General features: G+C 41.4%; 1 protein-coding gene across 2 annotated transcripts in view; it reads left to right on the top strand.

The window, feature by feature from the left end:
- LOC110951091 (partitioning defective 3 homolog) overlaps positions 1-24,068 on the top strand; it is a 400,033-nt gene that overhangs the window by 246,347 nt on the left and 129,618 nt on the right. For both annotated transcript variants that reach the window (XM_051940403.1, XM_051940404.1), the window contains exons 16-17: positions 7,375-7,561; positions 17,643-17,791. In XM_051940403.1, the coding sequence (XP_051796363.1) occupies positions 7,375-7,561; positions 17,643-17,791 (336 nt within the window). The remainder of the gene's footprint in view (positions 1-7,374; positions 7,562-17,642; positions 17,792-24,068) is intronic.

Below are 24,068 nucleotides of genomic sequence, written 5' to 3'. Positions count from 1 at the left end.
ACCAGGCAAGCGGACTCAAGCTGTTGTCACACAGGAAAGTCGGTGTTCACAGGATGTAATGTGTGCGGTGCAGGTGAGGGTGCAAAATCCTGCAGGCACACGTTGACCTAAATCAAAAATTACAGTGGAACAGAACAGCAAAATTCTCTCACTTTGCAGGATTCTGGCATTATAAGGACTTTAATTCATAAAAAAAAAATCTGAAAGCACAAGTGCAAACACACGCATAGACTGACAGGTCATGACACACTAACCTCTGAATGACCCAGACACTTTAGTCTCTCCTGATGGTATTAAAGTGGGATTGTCTTCCCTGGACATGACCCCGCTGTACCTTCACCTCCACTGTTTCAAGCCCAATAGAATGACCCTGAAACTAAAGTAGCTAAATGGAATCTATCCATCATCTTATAACAAAAAATACAAAAACAATATAGTAAATGATACAATTCTATCAACGCCTTGAGCCTTTTTAGGTATTTTAGTCATATGCCATATATCCTTTTGTGTTGTACTCATATTAGTCCATGAAGGCTGGTGATCTAACACAATTCCAACTTGTATCCGAGTAGACACCAGATTAGCCAGAGTAAGTTAAAGCACCTATGAGGGTATGCAAGTTAGCAGTGCTGTGGTTAAAATCGAGCATTTAAAAGTTATGTATTTAACTGGGTGATGATGGTTCTTGATTCACTCCTGTTGAAGGGCAGAGCAAGAAAACCTATTAGCCTCCTCATGGTGGTACATAGTAGAGAAATAGTGGTTTGACTACGGACAGAAGATCATCTTTGCCAGTAGCGATGACTTCCATAGATTGCATGATAATATTTTTGCATTCAGTTGTCATCACTTCAGTTTTCCAAGCACACCAGTAACAACAGTCCTACTGATGTGTGGTCAATGGACCTTTGCACCAATATCTTCTAGCCAGTCATGGCTGGTTGCTGAACACTTTATTCCTCGGTCCATGTTAATCACTGATTAACTTTATATGTCTATCTAAGGCTTAGTGTTTGATGTCCTCGTTTAAAGCCTGGACTTCTGGATCCTTATGTTACATTTGTCTACAAGCTAGTGAGACACTGTCATTAAGCCAATCTACTAAATGTTCTGATCAATTGCGTTGATGAGGGAATCCCTCGTGGAACATGGTAGAACACCGGTAAAAAATGGCATGGGTGTCCCCTGGTGTGCATAAATTCCTTGGTTTCCACTGGTGTATACTTAGGGTGATTACCTGCTGCAATCCATGTCTGCCTGATAGCCATGACAGCAAGGATCAACTAATGATCTTCCCTCCAGTCAGATCAATAGGCCAAAGTGTCAGAGAAGAAGGGAGGACAAGAAGGAACAGAGAGGAAAAGAAAGTGTGAGAGTATATGATGGACAGAGATGGAGGAAAGCGTGCAGGAGAAATAAGATAGAGTGAAGCTATTAGTGTGACCTCTCACCTTACAGCTCAATGTTTCAATGGGCAGCACTTGGTCAGAGTGCAGAAAAAGAGGAGAATGAAGCTCTGATCCATGTGGATGGATACGTCCAGGTGGCCTCTGGAGCCAGAGAGCTCATCTGTCTCTGTCCTCACTCTCTGCCAGAGGGAAGAAGAACATCTCTGCTGCAGTATCATGGAATAGCTTCCACATGAAATGAACAGCTGGCCAGAGGCCTGTGTTTGTTTCAGTACAGTAACATTTGACTTTCACCATACTCATCATCATACCTATTGAATGGTGGAGAAGATGGCATCTCTATAACGCAATGTGATGCTCAGCAGACTCAAGTATGAAGTAAAAAAATAACATTTTTCTCCTTTTTTTGTGTGCTGTAAATGAAAATATGTTGTCTATGAGCCACAGTTGTAATGAAATTTAATGTTCTGACATTAAAATTAACAACCACAGTAATCACGTTGACTTTAATGGCCTACAGCTGTTAACTGTGATCGTGTAAAGCCTTCACATAACAATATTATTGCTCCATAACTAACCCCACCCAACAGCTTGTGTTTTGTTTTTAGCGGGATAGAAACTATAGCGGTGAGCACTGGGATGGTTGGCTGTGTGTGTCTGCTGCTGCCAGTGTGACTCATCAGAAGCTATCTTTAATTACAGTGTGACAAAGACCACAATGAAACTATCATAGTGCCAGAGAACTTTTTTCCTTAACTGCATAGATGGTAAATATGAATCAGAAGCTCTTTAGCAAACACTAAATAGGCCCTTTGTGAAGGAGTCAGCATTCTGTGAACCATTATTCATAATTAGAGTAATATTTGTCCCTATGTGACCTCAATTACATTTTTAGTGTATGTGTGTGTGTGACTGCTGATTATTTGGCATCGAGATATTAATTTCCTTTTTTTTTTTTTTTTTTGCTTTGTAATGCTTTTGTTCCAAGAACTGGAGGGTAGGGAACTGCTTGAAAGGCTCCAGTGTTTTCAGGATTGCAGAGTTCATCACAAGCTGAATAACAGCATTTTGATTTTAGCCAAGATAGCGGTTCTGGGGTTTAGTGGAAACAGAAACAGCACTCACAGCACTCAGGTTTAGATGCTGGTGGTTATTTAGTTTGTTTTTGTTTCTTTTTTTTGTTCTGATGTTCTTGGACATAAGGATAGTTAGTTAAAAACAGAAAGTTGCTTCAAACTTAATAAAAACCTAAGCTGACCTTTTCCACTCAGTGCACATAAAAGAAGACTAGGCCTTTCATTATTTCATCAGCACTTGTTTGCATTCAGAAACATCTCTCCGTGATAAACAGCAGTGACTTTCAGCTGCCTCAGTCAGTTCAGTTCAAGCTGTAGCACACACAATAGGAAATGAGATGCCTCTGCTGGTTTTGTCACCTGCCCTTTTTCCTCTCATCAAGTACGGTGAGAAGCTGGTAAGAGACAATGGTGTTAAAACAGCGAGCGAGTGGCACCATCTTCGCTGAGGTGCTTAAAAATCCTCTGTCTCTCCAGGTTCTGCCTCTGTTCTCACTCTGCCCTTTGCTCAAGCCGAGTTTTATGAACCACAGAGCGATTTAACTCGTATCAACATACTGTTCCCCATGAGTCATTTTCTTTCGGTCTGCTCTAGTCGACCTTAGTCTTGTCTGCCTCATTGTCCCAGTTTAGCTGTTCAGTCATGTTCAGAGTGAGTTATGCTATAAGAAGCATCGGGGGGGGGGGTGTTATGTGATTTCCCTCTATGCTTATTATGCTGACAGTTGCAGAAAAGTAGGTGCTGCAGCGTCTCTAATTATTTTCACCTTTCAAAGCATCGGGTGGCCCCAGTTATACCTGTCCACCAGCCTTCCATTGTGTGTGTGTGTGTGTGTGTGTGTGTGTGTGTGTGTGTGTGTGTGTGTGTGTGTGTGTGTGTGTGTGTGTGTGTGTTGCTACAAAAAGGGAAGTAGGATGACTTTAACAACTCTTCGTCTGCTCTGCTGCCCACTTGTGTCAAGAGGTCCTGGCTGGAAATATTTCATAAGGCTTGGGGGGAATCCTGCAGACTTTCTAATTAAAACTGTGTCCTCTAGCAAAAGTGATCTGCTGACATAGGCGGATGCAGGGTGATTATGGGTGATGTATTGTCTTAAAGAGCAAATATTGTGAATGCAAGCAAATGCCACGTCCATGTTCTGTGTAACTGAACACACACACCGAATCTTTGAAGGACACAGCTAGTGGTGTATGTCTCTTCCAAGTTGCTACTGTAGTGAAATTCTCAGTGTTGCTGATGCAACCAAGAGGTAACTCTACCTAACAACTAAGGGAACTTAAAGGCTGATATAAGAAAAGCCCCCATGGACGCACAACCGCAGGGCATTTCTTATTGACACAGCCGCACTTTGCAAAACTGACTGTAAAGCAGATACTGACAATAGAGGAGGAAAGTGTTGAAACTGAGAAGGCAAAGTGTTTGAGAAGTGACTTAGAGGAGTTGTGCAAGGGCTCAGAGGACAAGCAGAACTATTTCATGGAGCATAAGGAACACTGAACATAATTCTACACAGATTAAAGATAGAATAGGAAATGGATTCTGAAACTCATATACATGTTACACATGTACATAACTTACACAGACTTTCACAAGTTGTACTGGATATGCAATAGTTTCTTTTTCTCTACTGGAGATTTTGAGGGAGCTTGAAATTTTTGTAACAAGCTGTCTCCGTAATAAGACAAACTTTGACCGATGTTGCTTGACAGGACATCCTACAAACCTGGATCCCCTTGGAACTCCCCGATCCCATGGCCCTTACACTGAGTGGATCTGGTAGCTCTGCTCTACCGTGTTCTGCATTTTGTGAGCCTGTCTTTGCAAAATGATGTTCCTGTATTACAAGACTGCATATTAAATTACATTATGAAAGAACAAAATAATTTTGAAAGTGCCTAAAAGTATGTGAAAGGAGATGGAGAAAAAAGCTGCCAGCAGGCCTTTCACTCAGGAGACTGGGGTTTGTGACTGTATGGGGCCAATATTCTTCAGAAGAAGTTTTGTTTCTACATTTTTTTTTTTTAAATTTTAGATTTTACTTTCACAATAAAAACCATATGTTAGAAACGTGGTTAAGTTTAGTTGCCAAAACCACTTTGCTAGGTTTAGGAAAATAGCACAGTTTAAATAAAAAAACAAAAACAAAATGTTAACAACATGTTTGAAGCTTTCCTTTCATTTTTTGGGTTACCAGGGCAACAACTCCACCCTATCTAATATGTGAGTGACAGTAAAGCAATAAAATAGATAAATATTTGTTCATTTGAAAAGCATTTGTTACACATCATAAACAGATACAATCCAGTGGAAAATATGTTTTTCTCATATTTAAATGAGAATGCAATTTAGTTGCACAGGGATAGAATTGTGTGGTAACAGCACAGATTTTTCTGTTATGAGTTGGTTCCACTTGTGCCCTTGGAGGGAGAGATCACTGCAAATCCATACAAAAGGGATCACCTTTGTCCTGTGATGAAACATTTCAGTCATAAAGGAATTCTCTCCTCCAGGATGACAATGCGCTCACCCATAGGTCACAAGGGGAATCAGATGTTATGGCCATCACAGTCAACAGATCTCACCCCGTGTGTTTACCTATGTAAGACTGTTTTAGACTGATGAGTTATGCAGCACCCTCCACCACTATCATTAAAACACCGAAAGACGGAAAATCTTTTGGAAGAATAGTGTTCACCCCTTCAGTAGACTTCCAGAAACTTGGAGAATTAATGCCAAGGCGCACTGAATCTGTTCTGGTCACACATGATATATTGTTTAGCAGGGAATCAATGATAAAGTAAAGGCCAAACATTGGAATACTGTTTTTGACTGTCATTCTCAGCTATGTCAGAGATGACTGCATTTGTATTTTCTAAACAAAAAAATGTATTTCACAACTTTCCCCGAACCTTAAAAAGCTTCCAATTAGCAAGATGAATTATCAGTATGCAGCTGTAATTTAACTTCTGTCCTCTCCAATGAAAGTGATAGACCCAGCTTCATCTACCCTACTTCCTGGAGTTTATCACTGCCATTACTCCAGTCCTGCTGATTTACAGTACCGGGTGAATTCAATTACCTGTGGTCCTCTGTCAAGCTGCCCAAGTGAGAAATAGCCTTCATTCCACCTGTACAGTGTTGGCAGCCATCTTAACTGGTTCAGATGAGCAGTCCAAAGACAAAAGGATGAGGCTTTCAAAAGAATCAATTAGCAAATGTGCAAGTACATCCAGGGGCTTTTGGATAGTTTTCTAGTCACGGAGCAGCGCAGCAAGAATGCCCAAGGAATTCAGGTATAAACAAGCTTATCCTGAATTAGATTTCCATTTTGTCTCATTTATAGTCACTTTTCTGTTGATCAACGAGCACTCTCCCTGTCAAATAAAGCAATAAATGAAAATGGAAATGAAACAACGCAATAAATAGATTGTGGTTGGAAAGTAAGCTGGTATCTTCACTATATTACTCAGTCTATGCTCATGACATCACTGTTTGAAGTCTGTGATATAGAACATGTATTTACACAAGGCATGATAAATCTCTTTAGTCACATACCTCTGATAAGAGCCCTGACAGATATGACAAATAACCTCCAAACGGACCTTTTGAATTTTTTTTTGTGTGACTTTTCTTCTTATGTGAAGACCTGTATAAGCCCACCTTGGTGTCAGTCCTCCCCCACACAGCTGTTTTGTTTTGTTCCTTTGCTTTTCTTGTCTTTTTTTTTTCTGTGCAGATACCAAAACTAAACTATACACCTCATTGCTGTGTTGATTGGTGCTCAGATTTGCTTCCACAATGTGCATTTATCATTTGTCGGGCCCCAGTGAAATTAAATGACTCTCAGATTCATGTTGGGATCCTGCCAGAGTAAATATTGTTGTCTGCTGTTAGTGATTACACACAATTGTTCCGAAGCTATTAAATTTGCAGAATGGCTCTGCGATAATGGAAACAAAAGCAAAGACCACAGGAAGTCCAGAATTTCTGAAAACCTTTGTGTAATGGTAAGCAGGTGTGTGGCGGAATTCAGAGCCTGTCGCTTGTGTTGAGTTTGGTTTGATGTTTTTTAATGTGCGTATTTAAGTCATGCACTGATCAGTTTTCAGAGTGAATCATCCACCTCTGTATTGTAATGCCACTTCTCATGCCGCCGAACAATGCTTCTGCTGCCCTTGGCGCTGAGTGCCTGCACATTCCCCATTGACTTTGACTCCCGAGGAGAAGCAAAGGAGCCTTTCAAAGAAGTCCTCAGCGGGGAGGGTCAGGCGGGACAGAATACAGATCAGGGGAGCTCTTCTCCTGCTCACATTTGTCCTTGGAGAAGAGTGAAGGAGAATGGATAAAACTCCAACTTTTTCGGTGACTTTAAGAAGTGGTATTCAGGGTAGTAGACATGAGATCATTGATGTGTTTTTCTTATGAGTCTTCATGGTCTATTAGTCTTCTTGAGGGTGTCATGTGGATGCCACTGTTTGGCAGTTGTTCTCTTGGCTCGTCTTTGTATGCATTCAGCTTTGGAAACATGTCCCTGATGAGCAGTTATTTAATCTTTCTGAGGATGTTTTTGTCCTTCAGGCACAACCTGATATGAAAATTTCATAGTGCAGTCACATAGTTCAGCTAGTCTTGGCTAAAGTTATCTGTACACAGTATCATCTTGGTAATTGGTGAAGTGGAAATATAATTATTATGTTTACACAGATGTGTCTGTGGAAGTGTGTGTGTGTGTCTCAGCATATTTCCACATTTACTATCAGACACCGCTGATGGAATGTTATAAAACTGAGCACTGGTGCAGTTTTAGGTTTTAGAATTGTGAAGAAACTTCTACAATCATGTAATCGTATATAATGCTCATTCTTATCCTTCCCCCTCTCTCCTTCAGGTAACTACCAGTTCTCTCCCACTGTGAACATGCCGCAAGATGACATCGTGATGATTGAAGATGATAGGCCACCCCTGCTTCCTGCCCATCTTTCTGACCAATCATCTTCCAGTTCCCACGATGACATGGGCTTCGTGGGAGAAAATCCTGTCCCCTGGATCCACGAACTGCCCGGTCAGAATGAATGGTAGGCAGCGGGTTGATTCCTACTTTGCAGTGAAGTCAGCTGAATTATTTATAACTTGATGGACTACAGACAGTGTAGAAAGTGTCTGAAGAAAGAAGAACAGCGTTTATATGAGGTGTTAATTGGCTAGTATGTGCATAATATTTGTATGCTTGTATGTGCCACTGTGGAGGGATGAGTGTTTCCTAGGCTGGTAAAGAAATGCACAGAATCTGATTTCATGACTGAACAGCAGAAATGTTCAGTTATTCCAAGTTATTGCCCGCATGCATTGCACTATAGAATGACTTTTCCTTAGCAGAAATCAGTAAACCAGACTGCATGGCAAGGTGTGTGAACATGGTAAAGCATATGTTTGGGTGTGTGTGTGTGTGTGTTAAATAATGGATCGGCAGCAGTCGTCAAACTGTGGGTAAAAGACTCCCAGGGACTCATACAGTACTTCCACCTTTCCAGCCCCCAACCTCTTGTGGGATTTAAACCCTCACTCAGTCTGTAGACCTCAGTCCAACTGGAGCATCCCCATAATAAAATTCAGCCAGGGCTCATCAAGCTTGTCAGAGGACTTTAGAGACTTAAGCAGAGAACCCCGACACACCAGGGGGGTAAAAAGAGAAAGTAGGAAATTTCACCACTTCAGTACTGTTATGTGCTGATTCTTTTGAAAGTGCTGTATTTCACTTTTAAAATGCTGTGCCAAGAGAGGTTTAATCACTCTAAAATTTTACAAGACACTTCTTGCATGATTGCTGTGCTCAGGTTCTAGAATTTTATAGACAATCCAATCATGTAGGCATTTTGTTCCTTGTTCTATCTATTGCCATTATTTAATTTTATAACAATTTTTGCTTTTTCTTATGATTGCCTGATTGAGGTCACATGTGCGCATGCGGTGACAGAACTACAAGCTTAAAGACTTTTTCTCTTGCAGGCTGCCACAAATAGAGTTGCTGTATTTATTTCTTTTTTTAGTATCTTGATTTTGTTTTCCCTGGAGACTCTCAACCCTCCCCCATCTCCCACCTTCCCCACCCTCTCCATCTCTCTCTCTCTCATTTATTATGAATGAGTGGATTTGCTCAGCATGCCTGTTGTTCACGTGATGTCAGAGGTTTGTCATAGTGGATTAGGTCCACAGCATATGGCTGAAACGCTCTCAGACTTCCTCACACACTCCCCGTCTATGTAATCACACAAACACACACATGCATGCGTGCACATAGACATGAACGGTGTGTGCACATAAGGCAGGAGTGTGCCATATACCAGTGCCTAGGGTTATTCTGAATATTTCATGTCCTCAAAGTCACACACGCACGCACGCACGCACGCACGCACACACACACACACACGTCAGGTGCACATTCTCTTTTACTCATATGCTAACAGCTGCTTAAAGCGTGTATCATCATTCTGTCTGACTTATACTGTTTCTCATTTTCCTTTTCAAGTGCCCCCAACATCCCAGCACATACACACACACACACACATACACACACGCACACATACGCAGCGTTAACAGGCATACTGAGCCAGCAGGGGATGTGGGTCAGCCAGACTCCAGTGTACTGGAACTGTTACTTTTTAATTAAGCTCTTGCAGCAGTGCAGCCAGGGCTCTGTATGAACTGAATATGTATTGTGCAGAGCTGTGAAAGTCTCACCTTTGGCCTCCAGTATTATGCAGCCTTCCTTCCTTCCTCATGGGACATGCCTTGCCAAGGCCACAGCTATATACACCTACAGTGCATACACAAAGTGCAAAAATGGCTGGTTGGCTGGTAAAGTCATTTTAATTCAGGCCCTTGCTTCTCTTGTCCTTTTTTTCCCCCCCATGGGAATTGAACAACTTTGCATTTTCCATTTCTCTACTGTTTAATCCTCTTTATTCATGTGTTTATTTTCTTCACTTGTAGCTGAATTGTAAAATGACTTTCAGCCCTGCTCACTTCTTTCTATTAATTTGGGGAATCTTAAAAGGCCTTTTCAGTATCTGATGGTGGTTAGGAAAAGCCAAATAACTAATCAAAAAAGATCTTTTTTTGTGATCTGCTCACCTGTCTTTTCCCTTTCTCGTTTTCATCGTTGAAAAGTTTTAGAAATGTACGTTCTTATCTTTCCCTCCTCAATCATTTCTTCTTTTCTCTTCTCTTTGGGTTTCCAGTGAACGATACAGCCCACCTGTTAGTGTGGTAATGGGTTGGCCCTCAAGATAAATGGTTGTTTTGGAGGCAGAAATCCCATCTCACACTCAAAGTCGAGAGACATTAAGTGACCTACTTTTTTTTCTTGACAACTCTAGCCAATACCTAAAAGGTGTGTGTTCTGTGTGTTTGTACGTACGTCGTCTTTGTTTGTTCACATTTTACTGCTTTGCTCTCACTTACTGCCCCATAGTTATGAACCATTGTTGTATCACATCGGTTTTACAGGCCTCAAACGAACATAAAACAGACTGTATATATTACAACCTGGTGCTTTAGACCTGCGTTAAAATGGTAATGTAAAGATACGCATGCTTTTATTTGCCGCTGCTGTATTACAGACTGTTTTGTTAGTTTTATTATGAATTCCTCTGCCTCGTTCTATCCGCTCGGTGGTGGGAGTGTTGATGTTTGGCTTGAAGATTCAAATCCACTCCAGATAATCAAGACCAAAACTTCAATGCACTTGAGATTTATTTTAATCCGTTGATATGACAGCCAGCTGCAGAGGATTGTGTTTGTACCAGTTTAGTACAGACTGCCAGTGCACAGGGTTGAAGAGTGTGTGAAAGTGATTCAAAATAGTGATGGAAACCAGCATGTGTCATCTGTCAGGCTGCACTGGATAAATAAAGGTTGTAAATTATTACTTTGCATATCTGCGCTAAGTTCATTTGAGTATTGGGTCCTGACCCGCTACATTTATTCCCTCAGCGGTGCCTGCCTCCTCCTTCATTAGTTTGATTTCAGAGCCAAACAGGAAAAGCCATGTCTAAATGATTTACAGTTAAACAGATACGAGGTACTGGTTGATATAGTGGCTTTGCAGAATAATCTGGATAAATGAGAAGATAAAAGGTTTTTCTGTCGAGAACGGAATGTGGAACAGTGTCAGAAAAATTTAGTGTACACTGCTCTGATACAAGCAGCCTCTTCTAAGATGAAAAAGGAATGTTTCTAGTATCCACCTGGTTTTCATCCCAGGAGTTGATAAAGTCCAGTTGCAGGGTGTCTGCTCACTCCAGCCAGGCTCCCAGTCCATTCCTGCTTCTTTCTAGACCTGTATGTATTCAAATGATGAACTTGTTTTATACAGTCTAGACATCAGAAATTAGACACCTAAATCTGCTATTTTAAGATGTTCAGTTTTGCAGAGATGCTTCCATCAGCTTTCCAACTAACTGCATTAAGTCTGCGCTCTGCAGTGTTTAACTCTTGGGAAAGTTTTAGCTTTCATTTTGACTGTTCTGCACCATCACCCACGCCTGTATGAATACTTCCCTTTTCACAACAATGCCCCCTTGATACTTAAACAAATCCTCACTGAGATGCCATCAACTTTGTCCTTCAGAAGCAAAAATAACAGCTTTTAAAAGTATTTCCAGGCTCATGTTGGAATGTAGCATCTCAAGAAAACAAAAGACAAATCTCTGTGCTCGAGAGAAGTTTGTGAGCGCACTGTGAGGATTGAAGCAAAGCATCTGGGCTTTGAAGTTCAGGCGCTGTGAGAGAATGGAAATATCTCTCCTCTCAACAACAATACATCTACTTCCTCATGCTATTTCTCATTTATTTAGAACTTGCTGATCCCATCCCTGATATACAGACAAACAGTCACACTTACGGGCAATTTAGAGTACTCAATTAACCTCAGCATATTTTTTGGACTGTGGGAGGAAGCCGGAGTGCCCGGAGAAAACCCACGCATGCTCAGGGAGAACATGCAAACTCCATGCAGAAAGATCCCAGACCCACCCCGGGATTTGAACCAGGGATCTTCTTGTTGCAAGGCAGAAGTGCTAACCACTGCCCCACTGAGCAGCTGCAGTACAAGGACTATTAAAAAAAATTAAACATCATTGTTCTCTGAATATGACATATACTCCACAGAGATCAGTGCTTTAACCATGAGGAAACCTTCTAGTTTCAGCTCATGTAGCAATCTGTATCTGTCTGATTGATGAACGTGTAATTATCTAACTTATGTGAGGGCAGAAGATGAGACTGCAGAGTACTCTGAGTTGTCGCTGAAGTGTAAAAAAACCCAGGGGGTTGTCTGCAGCATGCTCGTCACTCTGAAGTATAGGAAGTGTTGCACAACATCACTGAGAGCCAGGAACTAACTACTACCAGCTAGCCTGTGGCGCACAGACTTGTAATAGCATGGCAGCACTGTCATCATAGCTGCCCTGCAGACTACCTGAATTAGGTTTTACTCCTTGTAATAGGAAAGGCAATGAGTGCTGACATCAGATTATAGCCACTTTTCATTAATTATTATCATAGTTATGGTGCTATTTCTTTAATTATGCATTGATTTTACTGAATGTTCAAATAGTGTGAGTGCCTGTTGGAAGCTTTTGGTGTACTTAGTATGGAACAAACCCAGAATTGTATTGATTTTTACATTTATTTAACCACAAAAAACACACCTCCTTGTATCATAATGATACAAGGTATACTGATCCCTGAATGTGCAGATCTGTGAGGTCACCCCCTCTTTTTCTACTTACCCTTCAACTACTCACCTATAACCCAAACAGAAGGACAGCTTCCTTTTCACTGGAGGGGGTCTTTAACCTTGTAACTCGTTCATGCACTGCCTTTGCAACTTTTGTGTTTTCAGACCCTTCCATGTTTGTACTTGTCCAGTCCTAAGCTGGTGTGGGGCGTGTAGTTTGAGGCTGATTTCTTCAAATAAATTGTTTTTTCTTTCAGTTACAGAGGTTTATTTTCTTTGCTGAAAAATCCACTGTGATCACCCAGCAGCAGATGGATGTGCCTCATTTAGGCCACTTTAAACATGTTGAGGACCCCGCTGATTGTATCTGACACTGAAGTGTGTGTTTGTCATGAGTTTATATTATTGTGCTTTTAGAAGGGTCCAAGATTAAAAAAAGAGATTTTCTCCAAAGGGCACCTTTTTCTTTCTTTCTTTCTTTCTTTCTTTCTTTCTTTCTTTCTTTCTTTCTTTCTTTCTTTCTTTCTTTCTTTCTTCCAACCCTTTCTTCATTAAAACCAGGCTAAGCTCTCATGAGTAAAATGTTTGAAAGACATTACATTGGTTAAATACAGTGGGGGTAAAACATCACTTTCCCACTTGTATCACTAGGGGCACTGTCACAACCTTGGTAAAAATAGCTTCTTACCGTGTCTGTCCCCCTGGTTTGGACCTCAATCTGGATGAGGCTGACAGAATGGAGGATAGGTGTCAATTCTCATTAAGGTGAGAGAGAAGAGAAATGGACAGCGAGAGAGACAGCGAGAAAGAAAGAGCGAGAACTAGACTGTGTCCTTCACTGTCTTTGTGAGATGTCACAGGTGGAAACATCATTTCCCAGGCAGCTCTGACACAGTCTGTCAACCAGCAAGGATGGAAAAGGACTCCAGACAAACATGCACACACCCATTTATTCACACCCGCACATACACACCGCTGCACAGACGCTCTCAGTCTCACGAGTGTTTAGATACACATTGGCTGGTAAACAATTTCACAAATTAACATATAAAGTGGAAAAGGTCCACACAGACATGAACAAACAAACTTTGCAGGCAGACTGCCTACTTCAGTTGACTCCCTAATAGTCTCTATCATCAGCAATGTAACTAAGAATCATAAGTGCTCTATTAACCACATGTTTTTCCCATCAAGCGATCAGCATAACTACATACAAATGCGAACAGCCCCGTAGTGGAAGCACAGACACAGTTTGACTAATCTCAAATGTCCATGTAAGTTGGAGGGACTTCCATGCCAGGTTGTACACATTTACACCCTCACAAACCAAAATGACACATTTTTTACTTAAAAGCTGTTAATGACTTGTAGCTTTATGAATATTTAGTGTCTCTCAGTTGTGCACCGTTACTACAATCCTGTCACAGATGCTTTTATTTTTATGCTCCTCTTCACTGTGTCTACCTATGACTTCCTATGTGCCCTTCATTGTGTTATTGTGACAGGGTGCAGGTGAATCTCAGTGTGAGTGATGCCAGTGTAAGCCGCACACACACCAAAGTATCTCTTTTCCTGGTCCTTGTCAGCCATTCTCTCATTGAGCAGACTGAAGCACTCGGTCCAACCAAACTCAATTAAAGCATTCGTACAGCAGGCAGGGAATGAATGAGAGAGTCGACACAGGAGTCAGCAGACGGACAAAGAGGTCTTAATTGATCTCGCTCTCTCCCTCTCTGTCTCTCTCTGCAACTTCATCACAATTAAAAGGAAATTACAGCGACTCGCAGGTGCAGCTGCTGCTCTGCGTGGCACTGATGGAACCATTTCATGTTACAGTTGTGATTTATGTGTGCAATTAAGTAAGAGAAATAAAAATAGTAATAGGAGACATCTTTTTTTTGTTTGTTTTACAATACACTCATGTTTAAGAGGATATTACAGGCAGAAGAAAGAATTTTGCGTTCTCTTTTTTCTTCTTTCAAAACAAAGCAATATTTGGGCTGTGTGCTGTCCACTGGTGCACATGCTAACAATGCAAACCTCTGCACCAGCGTCTCATGCAGGGCTTCACACAGTGATTGAAGGCAGTTTCAAGCTCCTTCAACCCAGCTATGCATCCATGCAGTCAACTGAATCGCCCCCCTCAAACTTCAGAAGAGCCATTTCAGTGAAGCACCTTACTGGGCATTGCTCTGCGCCTCTTGCCCCTCTCTGAGGCGTTGAAGCTAATGCACAGAACCCCCTCTCTCGCTGGTCGATCAGACCCGAGCTGCACTTTCCTAGGGAGCAGGATGCTTTGAGATTTAACTCTTTGGGGTCGTTTTTAAATGTGGGTAAGATGGGTTGGTAGTAGGAAAAATGAAGAAAAGAAAGTAAAAGTCATAAGTCACCAGGGTAACTGTGAGCACAGAGGGCTTTTAGCACACGCCACTTAGCAACAAGGCCGGTGTGCAGTTTGACACATTTAACTTCCTGCGAGGGAGATGGAGACAGGAACAAGTTAATGTAAAATGCAAGTTAAAGCTGTGGATTTGCCTGTGAGCAATCCTCAATGCTACTTAATTTTAGATGATGGGAGGACTTTGAAGGGGGATAGAAGCATCTGTTCAGGATGGAGGAAATTGCTTTTAAACACTGCTTAAAGAAGGAGAGATGAGGGAATGTGTTAGCCAAATAGATTGGGCCCACTATTACAGATAGGCCAGGGGCGGGGACAGGATGGATGGCTTGAAGAAGAAATTGTGCCACTTTTTTATCTAACTTGTCTGGGAGGTGGCCAATGCATTTTTCATTGAGTAACGAAGCTTTCCAATATGGGTTTCAGTTTCAAAGACTCAGCCAGTTAAAGTCTCCTAAATCAGGAGCCTTTTGAGCTTAAGAAGCATCTGGAACATGGACAAAGGTTTTGGAGGCAGTATCTCATTACAGCAAGAATTCCTATGGGAAAATTAATCATGAGTAGGAAGTGAACATGAGATCAGTAATTGAGTGCTGTGTTTCCATTAATGGACTGTAGTAACTGAATCTTTAAGTACAATGCAGAAAAAATGTATAATAAAATTATAAAAATTGCTCTACTCTGGCAGTTGGGTGCCAAATAATACTGTGAAGTAAAGACAAATATATATAATATAATATAGAATTCCAAAATTGATACTTCTTTTTCTGTTAATTATCATTCATGTTTCTAATTTTAGAATTATGTTTTCAGTATTAGACTTGAATTAAAAATTTAATCTACTACATAAAAAATACTTGTGAATGTATTTAACGGCCTTTTCTTTTATGATATTTTGAAGTTACATATTTTTAATGTTATTTTACATTAGACATGTAAGCTCACTGTCAGTTTTATTGATATGTGTATTTCAAAAATATGGAAAATACAATGGAAAATAGAAAAAAAAATACTATTTTTGCCTCACTTTTGGTCCATTAATGGGCAAAATTAATTTTCTAGTAACAATGGCACAAACAATTTGTATTGTTCTGCTTTTAAATTGCTGTTAATTTGATTTTCAGGTAATGTAACTGATTGAACTTGAGTCGCCATTCGCCCTTGACGTCATTGCCACCTCTTTAAATAGTTATGATGACTGCCACAGACACTTTTAGGTGCAACATCTGACAGCAGGTACCTCTGGCTCAGAAGGCCAAACAGAGGAAAACCATTGCTGTTTCTGTTTGGGTTCATGCACATCCCCATCCTGGGCATTTTGTCAATGCTCTGCATGTACCAAAGTAAAAGAGAATTTGTGCTAAAAAAAAAAAAAAAAAAGAGCAGTAGCAAAAACCAGCAGATCTGATTTCCTACTAAGTGAATTGACACCACCGCTGGGTTGTCCCTCCAAATGTGACTCTTACTGCCCACAGATTTCTCACCATTATTTGCTCAGACAAGCAGATTTGTCCCAAATGCTCGCGTGCGTAATTTCTCTCGCAAACAGTCGCACAATTGTCAGCTCTCCATACCTGAGCGACAGGACGGTGCATGATCCCACCTGCTGGCCTCTCACTTTGTTCTACGTCTGTACAACTGAAACACAGATGCTGGCACGAGTGCATAAAATCTAAATTCAGACTGAAAACACGTCCTTTCTCGCCTGCGCCGTCTCAGTCACGCTCCAACAGATGACATTTGCGGAGGCAGAAAAATAGAGGGCAGGCTGGTTTTTTCATGGGTTTGAAATGATGAGAGGAAAGAAGAAAGGGATGATGAATAAATGAATAATACATCTGTGCTGTCATTCCTCTCTTCCTGCTCCACCTCCCTCTCTTCCTGTGTCATCTGGAGTTGGTCCTGTGAGGCGGTCTGATCTTAGTTGGGATTGTCAGGTACGGTCGACAGCAAAGTGACACGTTGACGGCGGCCCCTCTGTGACACATGAAGCAGCTCTTTTGTTAAATGGGGTTGACAACCTAAATAAGAATTGTTTACATGCAAACAAATGCCAGCAGGTCTGCAGGTCCTCTTAAGGGATATTACAAAAAGGGTGTTTGAAGGAAGATCCGCTCCCAGACGACACATTCACAAGCATATTTCCTGCCTACTAGTCAACTTATACACTTAAACATGTAATTTTAACCTCCAACAGAGGACAAAAGATTTTCATGTGCATTCAAAAAATAGATTAGATCATTTGATGAAATTTCTGATGTCATTTAATTGCCACACTGTACGAACATGAACAGAACAGAACAGAGCCTGTCCTCTCATGCATATAACAGTTATTAGACCCCATCAGCACCCACTCCCCCTCCCGTCAAATGGCACCATGTTCTCACCTTAATTTTAAATGCACTTTTCTGAATGCAAATACCACTGTCCCCCTCTCCCAACCTACTTTCCCCGCTCCCTTCCGATTTTCAATTAAGATCCAGACAGAGATAGAGGATCTCAAAGGGAGTGCGCTCTGGTGGGTTGGGCCCTGCCACTGCTCCAGACATATTGGAGGAGGGGGTTATTGAGTGGCCATGACCCCAGAGCACCTTCACCTCACTGGGGTATCACACATCTAGGCCAAGCTTCCCAATTATGGTGCATCATGAATCTACTAAGCAGAGGCGGAGGTGTCCTTGATTAGAGCAGTCATTGAAATGAAAGATTGAAACCGACTTTGTGTGCGAGAATGTGTGTGTGTGAATGTGAGTATTGAAAGTCGATGGTCATTATCTGATAGTAAAGGGGCGTTTTGGGCTCAGGCTTGGAATTGTATGAATATTAATAGCAAGATTTTATTTCTCAGTCTTATTATCAGAATGGCAGCTGGACACGAAAGTGCAACTTGATGTAGATGATTGCAAAATATCTCTTTATTTAGATGCTCTCCAGACAAAGGTATGACCTTCCACTTGCCAATATCGTAACATTTTTGTCTCTTTTTCTTCCTCTCTCGTTTCTTCCTAACAAACTGTAGCTCACTAAGTCCGGATGCGGACGCTGACGGTGCATTCCAGAGGGAGGGCTTCGGACGCCAGAGCATGTCAGAAAAACGCACCAAGCAGTATGAAAATGCTGCTCAGCTGGAAATCATCAAAACCCGCAAGTCCAAGAGCATGGATCTAGGTAAATTACACATGAATGAAGTCAAGAGAGAAGGAAGAAGTTTCACACTTTGGGAAATGGAGTGTGTGTTTTCATCATAGCAGTTTACAAAGCACCTTTTCACCTATTTCACACACACAAATTCACACACCAGTAGCTCATTCAAGTTAATTTGCCATTGGGAGCAACTTAAAGTTCTGTGTCTTGCCCAAGAACACCTCAGCATGTAAACAGGAGGACCTGAGATTGAACTGCCAGTCCTGTGATTAGTGGAAAACCTGCTCTACCACCTGAGCCACAGCCACTCATACACTTGTTTGCCGTTTTATAAAGGGTTATGCACTGGTCTGTTTATTGACCACAACCTTTATCTTCCTAGAGCCTCTGCTGGTTGCTGGGCAACATCCTGTAAAACAGCAGAATATTGTTTCTTTTCCCATGAATTAAACAAACAAGGTGCATGTCAGTTTGTGCACATCAGAGGTGCTGGTAGGCTTTGAACAGAACCACAACTGCAGCTTCCACCTGTTTGTCATATTGTGTGAAGCTCAGGTATTCAGCTCATACGGGATAGCTCCATATTTAATGGACGGATGTGAGAGGGGTATTAAATTCTCATTTGCGTCTCAGCAAGAAAACAAATGCATGCATTTCGCCCAAACGTTTCCTTCAAAGCATAATTTGGGTTTATTACAACTAGGTCTTATCATTTTTTGCTCTTTGTTTTTTGGATTACTTATAAAAGGTCGTGTTGAGGCGTTGGAACATGGAAACATCACTACAACGAAGTGTTCAGATGATCAGGGTTTCATGAGTCAGGCAGAATGTCAACAAGGACACTGTTCAACCTCCTACTTTTAACCGTTTTATTAGAAGAGAAAATCAAAAATAAATGCACCTGATGGGTTAGTGTGTTTTTTTTACTGTGCAGGAACAGTGTTTGCACATACAAGTGCAACCAGTCAAAGCTGAAACTGAAAGTTTTTCTTTACACTGTGATGAATGCAGTTTAGGTAACAGTTTTTCCATTCATGTAAGCGTTGATGATATTCCCTCACTGTTGTTCCCAAGGACAGGTGGTGAACAACACACTGTAGTGTTGTCATTATCCTACTTTTCCAATCCACGTGAAGGCTAAGATCCATACATGCAAGTTGTATCTGCATATTCTGCACATGCAAATTCCTGCCGAGCATGTGCACCACTGACATCCCTCCTTAGACTGCTCCTTTCTGCATTGGACAGCCCAAAGTAGTGATCGATCAAATCTTGTTTTAACCTGTGCCTCCTCAAACTATTCAGTATGCTCTGCTGTGAAAAACAGTTTTACACCTTGTTAACATGTGCATATGCTGTTTTATATGCTAGAAGACACATCATTGGTAAAACAAGCAGGCAGCACTGTGGCTGAACATTTCCACCTTGAAGCTGCAGTGTACCGATGAAACACAGCATTAGACCTGCAGGGTTTCATGCTGTATGTAATAAACCAAAGGCACCAATCCTGTCAACTTGCAGGGTGGGTATACAGTATTTTCATTGAAAAAACTTCTAAATGTATAACTTTGAAACAGAGAGATATTTTTCAGGGATTTAGCCAATGATTAATCAGGGATTAGACCCAGACACAGTATCCAAGAACTTAAGGCACTTTCAAAAATACTACTCACAAATGCACAAAAGCACACACAGTCATTTCAGCCCCGTACAGCCACCGCCTCTCCTCTTTTGGCCTCCATTTCCCATGGCCCTGTGTCCAGTGGACCATAGGTATAACACAAGAAGCAAGAGAACAATGGCCTCTTTAGTGACTTTCTAGTGATGGAAGGCCAATCAGAGGTAGGCATGCACATACACACAACAGCACACGCACACGCTCAAACAGACAGACTGTATCTAGGGAAGAAGACTGTTTGAGTTCAGAGCCTCTCCCACTGAGGCTGAGGCAGACGCTGCCTTCTCTCGGATCACTGGTTAATCATAACAGATAACAGCCGACTCTCTTCCACATGGAGCCCAGAGACCTGAAGAAATCTTTGACTCGCCCACAGACTGGTGCAGGTCCGGGCCACTGCACTCAGCTCTGTGGGGTCTACCTTGACTGTGATAGCCGTTCCCTCTGTTCGGCACCAAAACTTCACCACAAAGTGAGCCCAGACAACACAAACTTTCAGTGGAAAGTGCTGCTTCAGAAAACGATGGTAGTCAGTCATCGGATAGGTTTCACAGAGCAATTTGTTGAGCATAAATATGATTTCCATTATGTTCTTAGTGTTGAAAATCTAATTGGAGATTACTGAGAAGAGGAAGTGAGCAGGATGGGCAAGATGCTACGATAACTCTTTGATGGTGTTCTCATTATGGCAAATGCACATTTTATCAATGAGTTTAATCAAAAAAGCTTCTTAATTGTTCCAAACTGGAGTAAGCATTTATTTGTGAATTTGATTAGCTCCAAACTGCAGTGAATGTTTTTTTACAGAGGGAAACTGGTTTATGTGCCGCTCTTGGGATAACTAGTGTTATTGATCTTTTACAAATCCCTGTTATTGCTGTATTATTTCTAAGTTATCATGATCCCTCTGCGAGCATGTTATTAGATGTACTTCAGAATAACGTTCCCTTCCTTTCCACTTCCACAGGGCCCAATTGAGTTTGTGAAATATCTTGCTGACAGAAATCATTGCCAAGACAAAATCATAATCCATCAGTAAGAATATCTCAGTGTTCAGATTGTTCGGGGAAATAACTAAGTTGTTCTTCTCATAATAACTCTTGTAACTGACACGGGTTCCCAGAAGAAAAATGTTTCAGTCAATATGTGAAACTCCCTGACGTTTGAGACTCAGTGTTCAAAATGAAAGCTACATATTTTGATTTGCTACATATCTAGTGTCACATAACTTCCATTTATCTCAAAGGCACACGCTGCTGTAGTACAGTGATTATTTTAATGAAATTACGACATCAAAGCCCCACAATAAAAAATGGCCTGTGGGTAATGTATAGCAGGGCTGAAAATTAAATGAGCCAAGGAATGTAGTGCCAGTGTTTACCCTTAAGCTTTGTCTTTGCCACACTGTTGGACATTGTAGTTTGTCTTCAGAAGTTATGTGAAGTAGCAGGTGTAAGGCTGCCTCTGCTTTCCAATAACACATTAATAAAGCTGCTCTGTGCTCTCAAGCTGCTCTGACTAAATAGTTAACATGCTTAAGAATGCTATTCCCTACAGACTCTCATTTTATTTTGTCACTAGGTATTTTTGTCCCTCCTTTTAATCACGTTCCAGGTGATCCCAGATCACATCAGCAGATGGATTTCATGACTTTGAAGCCCATCATTGTTGAAATATGCTAAACTGGTCGACACCCTGCGGTTTAATCCCATTTAGATGAGGAACAACATTGAATGAGGGAAGAAAGAGACGGTAGGCGCCACGGCTGGCAGTAACATGTTCGCACGTTCCAGACACTTTGCTTTGTAAGCCTCATGATGGACAGGCTCATGCATTCGGTGTAAGATCTGTTCTGCTTTGATCACTACATCTGTCCTTCACTTTCTCAGTCAGTGTCGTTTTGCTTTACATGTCCTTAATAACATGGTGCAGAAGGTACTAACTACTCTCGCTTGTTTATGCTCTTTAACAGTAGCATATGAGATTAACTACAGCACAAGAACAAATAGAGGTAAGCAGCCGTGCCGAGACCAGCTCATTACACTCTCACCATTATTACACTTGACCATTATTATTGTTCAGCTCGGTCCATGGGTCAATAACAGAGATTGAGAAAGCAGTCGTTCTCTTTCTCCATAACTAGCTCACAACCAGCCATTATTGGATGTGTGATCTTGGCACCTTTATATGCATATAGAAGAGAGTGTTGTTTGAGGTAATTGCAGCATGATCAAAAGAGGGTTTTCATATTGTTGAGAGGGAGTTGCATGGCATTGAATAGAGATTTGGCAACTAATCTGGGAACCTGTGCCATTGTGCTCGTTCTGCAGTGCAAATGATTGAAGAAAACATTCATTACTCCAGGAGGTGTGGAGGGCTGGAGGGAGCCAGCAATAGAGTGGCATTTGCAATAGATGTTCATTGCCAGTTGGCCTCTTCAGCTCTCTGCAATTGATCTATCATCGTCAGGCTCTTTTGAACTTCAGTTGGAGCACATTAGAGTAAATTCACTGGAATAAATTAACACAGAATGAGCTGATAACTGAGTCATGAACACTAATTGTAGACTGACATACCTGTTTTTTACAGGGAGAAAATAATCTGATGCATGCCTGTGTAAGGTACAGAGAGTGAGATTTCTCTGCATAACATAACCATGTCTGAACATCGTCCTAAACATACTGGTGTAGAGTTGGCAGCTGAGTCACAGATAGGCCAGTGGTGGTAAATGAGAAACCAGCTGATAACTTCATCTTTACCATAATTGTAAACCACCATTCCAGCCAAGTCAGTTGCTGATCCAGAGGGTTGCCAGGCTTGGCAAAATATTTGGCAGTATCTGCAAATGAATACTGTGTTGCAGAGTGAGTACGCTCACAGAAGAATGATGAACAGATTTCAGTGTTTCATTTTGCTGGATTTAATCAAAACACTGAGCAGAAATACCCAGCATCCTCAATTGAGATGTTAACCATAAGTCCAGGTAATAATGAGTCCTTAGTGACATGTTCAGCGTATGGAGGACGTCCTCTGTCGGGCTAATGATCCACAACTGGCAGAGACATAATAGCATAGTCGACCCAGGGACGCCTCACTTCCACTGGGATACCTGGACATGGCCTTCCTTCGACCACCTTGGAGGCTATTTTTAACATAATTACCCTTTTACCGCCCTGCTTAAAGCCCTGACTCTCTGAATAAATTATGTGTAATGGAGCCCCTGTCTGTACACAGATCTTTACATGCAAGGGCCTGTGGTGAATAATGGCTGGGAAGCATAGTTTTAGCTGCTCTAATTATACTATGGGACCCTGTCCCTGTAATAACCACTCCTGATTTATTCATGGAGTTTGCAATACCTTCCCTTTAACGCTTAATGGCAATGGATCTTCTCCAATTAACTGTCCTTGCCCTTAATCTGGTGAAGGAACACAGCACACTGGCCAGTTTTGTCTGTAGCAATGACAAAATTCCTGGTGCACTTTTCCCCTATTTGGTTTGATTGTCTTTCTTTTTGTGTATTTCATTTTGATGATTTTCATTTCTCCTCCAGACGTGTGGGGAGTGGCAAACTCATGTCTGTATGCAATGGGGGAATATGTATTTTCATCCCTCTGAATAAGAGGGAGATGAGGAGCAGAGCACTGAGGCTTCTGTTGTGTGATAGGAATCACATAATAGACTAGCATACAGAGAGCTGTCCGTCAAACTCTCCCAGGAGAGCCATGGCTGCTTCTGATGAAAACAAAGGCAGGTTCGAGGCAGTTGGGTCCATGGACAAATTCTGTCTCTCTTTGCTTCACTCTCGCGTTCTCTTTGTCTCGTTGCTTCTCTCAGTCATTCACCGTGCTGACTAGAAACAATGGTGAGCTGGATTGTGGAACAGAATACCAAGCAGGAGGATAATTCCCTGTTTCCAAGTACAGCAGATGTCATTTGTGTTCCCTTGAACTGTTGCATCCGGTGCAGCTCTTAACTTGCAATCCCATTGTGTCAACCATGCACCCTGACTTCTTCATGTTCGCTGTTGGCAGGCTTTCTGCTTAAGCTTCAAAAAACCCAAATTACATGGCTTTTGTACTGGGTTGATTGAGTTTTATCCACAAAGTATGAAGCACTCCATCATGTTCCTGTTACACTGTATCTGCTTCTATGTTTTCTTACAGTGATTTTTTTTGTCAAACTATCCTCTCTTGTCCTTCGCAGACAAGACTACTCTTGAACAAATGAATTACATGACTTTTATATGCATTCTCTTGGACTTGTAAATCTGTTTTTGCTTTCCTGGCATTATTTTTTGTCATCGTAATCAAAAATGTTCCACCTCTTCCAAGAAAGAAGGCAGTAAAATGAATCTTCTGCTTCTGAAACCAAAAAGCTCTTAACCTCCAAGACATTTGTAGCACACAGTAAAGCTTCATTTTACTGTCTGATGCAGCCTGAAGGCTCACATATGAGCTCTTTTCACTAAATGGGATGCACCATTATAGGATTGTTTTTTTCTTTTATTTTGAATGGAACTTTCAGAATTGAATGTAGGTTCTCTGAGGATTGGGCACTTTTATTACCACTGACAAAAAGAAAAGGAAAAAGACAGTACAGTAACACTATGCTTGCTTGTCT

Source organism: Acanthochromis polyacanthus, chromosome 20 (genome assembly GCF_021347895.1).
Source record: "Acanthochromis polyacanthus isolate Apoly-LR-REF ecotype Palm Island chromosome 20, KAUST_Apoly_ChrSc, whole genome shotgun sequence".
Lineage (NCBI taxonomy): Eukaryota > Metazoa > Chordata > Actinopteri > Pomacentridae > Acanthochromis > Acanthochromis polyacanthus.
Note: the sequence above shows the minus strand (reverse complement) of the source record. Positions and strands in the feature narration are given on the sequence as shown.